The 7,654-nt window shown below is 40.9% G+C and overlaps 1 protein-coding gene across 2 annotated transcripts in view; it reads left to right on the forward strand.

Moving 5' to 3' along the window:
• Nucleotides 1-3,836, forward strand: part of FRMD4B (FERM domain containing 4B) — a 232,287-nt gene extending 228,451 nt beyond the window's left edge. For both annotated transcript variants that reach the window (XM_056108020.1, XM_056108021.1), the window contains exon 23: nucleotides 1,960-3,836. In XM_056108020.1, coding sequence (XP_055963995.1) covers nucleotides 1,960-2,080 — 121 coding nt within the window. In that variant the 3' untranslated portion in view covers nucleotides 2,081-3,836. The remainder of the gene's footprint in view (nucleotides 1-1,959) is intronic.
• The last annotated feature ends 3,818 nt before the right edge of the window (nucleotides 3,837-7,654 follow it).

Below are 7,654 nucleotides of genomic sequence, written 5' to 3' on the forward strand. Positions count from 1 at the left end.
TCTTCCAATGCCTTTAAATTACTTTACTAAAAGATAGTGAAATTTGAAATAAAAACAAATCTATCAACTAACCTATTCTAACCTACTATTGTAAGAATGAGGTTTTACTAATTGGAATGGTTTGTAAATAGAATAATCTCATTGAATATAACATTCAAATATGCCTGCAATTTTTGTTGGATTTTCTTCCAATTTACACTTGATCCATATTCCCTAGGAATATAAAATATGTCCCAAATTTGCCTCTAAATATATTTGTCCCTGAAAATAAAATCCAGTATATTACTTAAATTTTAAAAATACTTAAAATTGGGCACTGGAGAATTAACCCAGCAGGTAGGTTGTTTGCCTTGCACGCAGCCAACCTGGGTTAAATTCCCAGCATCCAAGGGATAATTCCTGAGTGCAGAGCCAGGAGTAACCCCTGTGCATCTCCAGGTATAACCCAAAAAGTGAAAAAAAAAAACCCTTAAAATTTAAAAAAATATTGGGGGAGGACAAAGAAATAGTGTAGGAAAGGGACTTGCCTTGCATGTGGTCAAAGTTGCCAACCCTAGTTCAATTCTGAGCTTTATACATGGTCCCCTGATACCACTTAGAGCTCACTCTTGAGCTCAGAGCCAGAAATAGCCCCTGATCACTGCACCATGTTTCTCCCACATTCCCTCCATTTCTCCACTCCACACACAATTTTTTGTTTGTTTGTGGGATTGAATCCAGCTCAGCCTCATACAAGGCAATCACCTCACCCACTGTACTATCTCCCTCCCCCCCGCTTCTCCCCTCCCACGCATACACACACCTTTTAAATATACATGACTAGCAGCATGGTTCGTGGTAAAGAACATGCCTTGGATGTGAAAGGTCCTGGCTTTAATCCCTGGTATCACATGTCCCACTGCCCTCTAGCAACATGAGAATAGGTCCTAATGGTCCTTGAGCACCATAAAAGTGACCCCAGCTCCCCAAACAATTGTGGGTGTGATATATATAGAGAGAAAATAGGCATGTATCAAAGATTTATTTGACTAATTCATGAGAGAGTCACAGACTGGTCAAACTGCTTCCAAGAGAATTCAAGAGACTGAATCCAATACCAAAAGAGAGATTGCTGGAATAAGATGTTTAAATTAAATGAAAACTCAGCTAATGCTGTATAGGATAATAAAGCTATAGCACTGTAGCACTGCCCTCCCGTTGTTCATGTATTTGTTCGAGCAAGCACCAATAATGTCTCCATTGTGAGACTTGTTGTTACTGTTTTTGGCATATCAAATATGCCACAGGGAGCTTGCCAGGCTCTGCCATGCGGGCAGGATACTCTCGGTAGTTTGCCAGGCTCTCCACGAGAGACGAATAAATCAAACCAGGGTCAGCCACATGCAAGGCAAATGCCCTACCCGCTGTGCTATCGCTCCAGCCTAATAAAACTATAATTGCTATTTTTTTAGTAGACAGTTGTTATTTGTATTTATTGCAGAAAAAAAAAACCTTAGATTGGAGTGATAGTACAGCGAGTGGTTGATCCAGGTTCAATCCCTGGCATCCTATATGGTCCCCCTGAACACTGTCAGGAGTAATTCCTGAGTGAAAAGCCAGGAGTAACTCCTGATCATCACCGGATGTGGTCCAAAAACAGTCAACCATAAAAAAAAAACTAAGACAAACCAAAAAACCCTATCAGTTCTTAACTAATACCTTAACAAAATCTGGGTTCTAGTCAATGGTAAATATAAGTTAGACGAAGAAATCTTTCTCTCAAGAATTGAGTATCTTTGCATGAACCTGTCATCCAATGCTCCAGTTGCTGAAAGAACATGCAGCTTTCTTTGCCTTATTTCCAATTTTTGGAGAATTTTCTTAACAATGCTTTCTACTAACATCTTTTGAGTGTAGTAATCTTTTTTCTCTGAAACAGAAATGACCACAAGTAGTAACTTTACCCATTTCTTTTAATAGACAGTACACAGAGACCGGTCAACTGGACAGGACGGATGGAAACCCGTTGGAGGACAGCCTGGAGAGTGGCGAGCAGAGGCTCTTTTGGCACGAGGATTCAAAGCCTGGAACATTAGTCTGAGCTGGGGTTGGACCTCTTGACCAAGCACTGCATTCTCTCACGGGTGTGCCTTGCAAAATGTGTTCCCAGAAGGCTGTTGGCCTTTCAGACCTAAAGGCACCAAAGGTTGAAGAGAGGACTCACTTGGCCCTGAAAGTGAATCACACAGCAGGCAATGCAAAGCCCCTGAATGATGAATTGCCTTTCACATTCTAGGCACTCACCTAACAGCAAGATCAGACCACACCTGAACCATTGCCAAGAGAGAACTCAGCCTTTATCAACAACAAGCACTTTTCAAGGGGATGAAAGTTGTTGAAGGCAAACCTTCAAACTGTGAAACGTTCATTTAGGGTTTGCAAAGGGAATGAAGGACAGGGGAAACTTGAGAGCACAGTTCAGGATAACGAGAAGAGGGAGGCCAGGTTGTCATTGCTCACCACCAGAAAATTTGAATTCGCAAGCTGGCTGAGAATAGCACACTGTTTCTATATGGACCTGGACAATTTTGACAGTATTGGAAAATTACTTGAAGCTGGATTTTCATGAAGTTCTGAATGAGTGTAAATGTTTTTTAGGAGATTGTAAAGAGTGATGGTTTTCATAAGCACCATAAGATGGGTTCTGGAAAGACTGGTTGCTGAAGCATTCTGTAATATAACTTTATGGTAGCAGATTGGGGGAAATGAAGCAGCCCACTGAATAATTGACAAACTGCTTGGGTAATTTTCTAAGGTACAATATCATTGCGTTTTTTCTTTCCACACCAATGGCATGATAAGCTATTATTCAGGCTAGTACCTCTCCAACTTGGCTGTTATTTGAAATGGCAAAATTGATACAGAAAAATTTTTACAATCGAGTGTTTGAAAAAGCGTTTTAAAGTGATACAGAAAGAACCCAAAAGGGGGACCCGAGTGATAATACAGCAGGTAGGGCATTTGCCTTGCACATGGCTGACCTGGGTTCAATCCTTGGTATTCCACATGGTCCCCCAAGCACTTGCCAGAGTAATTCCTGAGTGCAGAGTCAGGAGTAACCCCTGAGCATCTCTGAGTCTGACCCAAAAAGAACCCCCCCCCAAAAAAAAGAACCCAAAAGAAAATAAAAGAGGAAAAAATGGTATCCTTTTAGATTATTTGCGTGCCTTAAAATGGTGAACATTTGAAAAGAAACATACTGTCTGGATTCCATATGTAGCTGTAAGTCACCAAGTGACAAAAACATGATTCGTCACTTAAAAACAAACCCTCCAAGCTGCAGTAGATTTAATTATGAGGCTTAACTACCTCCTCCTTTCCTTGAAAGAACTAATTAGCTATGATTTATTGTACGTTTTTTAAGCAAATATTTCCATATTCCAGATTGATCTTTTTGTCATCTTTATTCTGCTTCAAAATTCTATAAAAGGTGCTCCTTCCCCCACCCCTCTTTTATACAGGTTTCATGTTCATATTGTGAATAGAGACATTTCTGAACAACTTTTTTGGAACATTTTCTATCTATATTCCAAAGCATGTAATATATACATAAAGATGATTTGTTAAACTGGTCCTTAGTCATTTGTATCATTAAAAATGAAGTTAGGGGTAAAGATTTGGAAAACAATAATATGCAAAAAATAACATTCCTTTTGCATATTTGTATAGTCTTCTAGAAACAAATACCCTTTTGCATATTCTTTTACTGTTCTGACTTTTTAAGACCTATTATTTTTTTACATAGGTCAATAAACTAAAGGTGTGCTACTGAAATGTTTATGTATTCTTCCATTTACTCTCAGGATTTTCATACCAAGCCAGTAAAAGTACTCTACTTCAGGTAATCATGTTGGGCAAAATTGCAGGTATTTATAGTGTCACCATATTTTGTTGATTCCAGGATGAACATTTTTTTTCATATATACATCTCTGAAATCAGTGCTCATTATATCACTGATGGCGTATTCTAGGTAGTACTTTTTCTTCCTCAGTGTTAAATAAAATAGTGATATGCTTTACACTAGAGATGTCTTAGAATTGGTGAAGTATGGTAGTTTATTGCTGCACTAAGTATGAGATTTTTAGGCTTCATACTCTTGCAGATGTTATTTGTAATAAATAATTATCCTAGTTTTGCAAACCACCAAACAATTTTTTGTTTTTAAATTAAAAAATATACTTCACCTGGCATTTTTTATCTTGTACAACAGGGAGAGGGTCACAAAAAATGAAATATAGGGAGATTTTAATGTTTCCACTGAGTATCTAGCACGAAAACAACCTTTCCTAGTTCAAAACATGCTATGTTCAGAATTACAAGTATATCTTGAAAGAACAAATAGAACTTGACTCACAATTGGAAAAAGAAGGTATAAGAATTGGAGCTCAGCAAGTTACTTTGTGCTGCTTATTGTGGTCACATGACCAAGCTGTAAGTAAGTTGAAAAGCTAAAACTCAAATCTTAGGTTCTCTATTCACCGCAGCATCATAAAAGCAATTGCTGGTGGCCGGAGAAATATCCCATGAGCTGGAATACATGCTTTGCATGTCGGAGGTCCTGGTTCCATCCCCAGCACTCCAGGATCACCACCAGGAACAACCCCCAAGCACCAAACCGGGAGTAGACCCTGGGCCCCACCAGGTGTGTGGCCTTCCAACAAAAACAAACAGAAAAAACAACTTGCAAAGCCCACCTCTCTTGCGAAGAAAATTTAAAATGTAAAAAAAAGAAAAATCCAAGAGTCATCCTGGAAAGAGAAGGAGGGTTATTGGGAGGGCTGGAGATCAGATCAGTGGAATCTGGGAACAGGGCAGGGCAGAGCGGCCTGCAGTTTGTGGGTTTTCAAAATGTGCAATGCAGACACATTTGATCATGGTATAATTGGAGGTATTCCTAATGAAGGGCCAATTAGCAGCCAACTGGACAGGAGTTACCTTTGCCAGAAGGGTGGGAGGGAAAGAAGAGATTTGAGGGATTCACTCGAAGGTACAAGATGGACAGACTTACACTTGTAGACTTGCTTCCCAGTCCCCAGCCTCCTCCCTCACACACGACACCTAACTCTCCCAGGAAAGTCATTCTTAATGTTGTAGTTTTCTTTTTTCAAGAGCAAATAGTTCCATAAGGAGATCAAAGATTGGGAAGCTGAGAAAGATCTCATCAAGCAGAGTGGGAGCCTAAGACTAGGAAGGGCCTGCCTATAGTGCCCTTCAATTATCACAGAAGTCTTGCTGGGAGTTGATAGTGGGTGTCTGGGCAGACATCCTCATCTTTATAAAGCAGTGGTTAAATGCAAGAGCTTTGAAGTCAGGCAGACCTGGAGACAGGCTGCCCGGCTGGGTCTCAGTCCCAGCCTCACCCGTGTCTGGTTGGATGAACGAGAGCATGTGTTTTCTAACCTCCCTGAGCCTGTCACCTCTCTGGTATACATCACACAAGGGTAAATGTAGGCTACACAAGATAATTTATATAAATATCATGGCACATCTAGCCTCCAGCAAAGACTTCAAAAGTAAACTATTTCCAGAAGACAAGGCAGTAAGTGAAGTTGAGTATTGAAAGAACCTACAGTCAGAGATAGAGTACAGAGGTCTAGGCATTTGCCTAGGATAGACTGTAGCTGCAACCTGGTTTGAATTCTAGTACTGCTGGGTGAGGCGCCCCAAACAAAATAAGCTAGAGACATAATACAGCAGCCAGGGTTCTTGCCTTGCATGTGGTCAATCCAGGTTCAATCCTCAGCATCCCATTTGGTTCCCTGAACACTGCCAGAAATGATTCCTGATCACAGAGCCAGGAGTAAGCTCTGAACACCATTAGGTGTGATGCCCCCCCCATCCAAAAAAAAAAGAATAAAATAACTAAAACAAAGAGAGATAGTTTAGATTCTGTAAGTTGCACTGTCTATATTTAGCCACTGAAGTAAGAGCACTACTCAAATCTTTGTCATGGTTATTCAGGCACTGCTATGGGCACCTGTAACACCCTTTTCTTATCTGATCAATGGAAAATTTGTAATTACTAATTTCAGAACAAAAACTGGAAGAGAAGGTTGTGTTCAGTAGTTTGCTCATTATATATCTAGGAGGTACCCCAATCCTTATTACATACACTTAACACTGTAGCACTGAAGCACTGTCCTCCCATTGTTCATCGATTTGCTCGAGCAGGCCCAGTAACGTCTCCATTGTGAGACTTGTTGTTACTGTGTTTGGCATACTGAATTCGTCACGGGTAGCTTGCCAGGCTTTGCTGTGCAGGTGAGATACTCTCGGTAGCTTGCCGGGTTCTCCAAGAGGGGAGGAGGAATTGAACCTTGGGTCGACCGAGCCGACCACGTGCAAGGTAAACGCCCTATCACTGTGCTATCGCTCCAGCCCTCAATTAACAAATGTGCAAAATAAAAACTTCATAGAGTATGAATTTGTGAAGGGAGGTTGCACCAAGGTTTAACTCAATGAATTGAACAAGATGTTTTCCAGACTTTCAGCCAGAGTTCTTTTGGACTACAATGAGGTTAACTCTCTGTACCGGTGCCTCAGCTAGCCATTGGCTCCCAGGCTAGCAGAAGACTGGCACCTGCCTTTTTTATGTGCAGGAAAATACAAACAGGTCAACTAATTGGGTTGCCAGGATTAGTAAGTGAAAATACAGAATGTTGGGGCTAGAGCAATATTACAGTGGGTCTGGCACTGCCTTGCACATTGCTAAGCCCAGGTTCGAACCCAGTATCTCATATGGTCCCCCGAACACTGCCAGAAGTAATTTCTGAGCATAGAACCAGAAGTCCTGAGTAATGCCAGGTGTGGCCCCAAAAAGAATAAAAGAAAATTTAGAATGTTTGGTTAAAGTTATTAAACAGTTCTAACTGCTAATATTTTTTAATTCATTGTGGGGGTGGGAGAAGAAAGCTTAATAAAGGATATGAAAATTTTCTCGGGGAAATAATCAAGAAGGAATGACAAACAGAATCATTAAACACAAAACATGTGCTATAGATATGAAGCACTTAGAAGCCCTATTTAAAGAGGCATCTGCCCAGAGACAGACGGGACAGGAGGAAAGATGCCTGAGAATCTCCCAAAGTTAGTTCTGTGAACTGAATTGCATGGAGGTAAGCACCACCTGTCACCATCAGGAAGTATACTGGCACTGCTCAATCCAAACTCTTCAGACCTGGAACCATTCAGACCAGTCGTTTGTTCTGCAAATTACACACAGAAAGCGTGGAAGCTGTTCTGCCTGAAACACATGTCTAAGAAAACCTAAAAGATCCTTTAGGCTCGGCTACAGTTCTGCTTACAAATTGGTCAATGAGGACACCCAGGGGTTTACTTGGGTTATTGCAGGCGGGTGGTTTGGGCCCAGCACTACACGGTATGGCCTGGTGCCAACACCCTATCTTCTGGAGGAGCCACAGGTCCTACTTAAATATTACAGATTTTACAGATGTTTTGTAAACGACAAAGGATAGGAAGCCTTAGGAACTAGTCAGGGATGCCACCAGAACCACATAATAAAGCACAGACGCGGGAGTCACCTCACATTAAGCAATTCTAACGGTCATGAGAAGACATGACACCTTGTTCCATCTTGCTCATTCTGTTCACAAA

This window comes from Sorex fumeus, unplaced genomic scaffold (genome assembly GCF_029834395.1).
Source record: "Sorex fumeus unplaced genomic scaffold, SorFum_2.1 ptg000191l, whole genome shotgun sequence".
In the NCBI taxonomy this organism is placed as follows: domain Eukaryota; kingdom Metazoa; phylum Chordata; class Mammalia; order Eulipotyphla; family Soricidae; genus Sorex; species Sorex fumeus.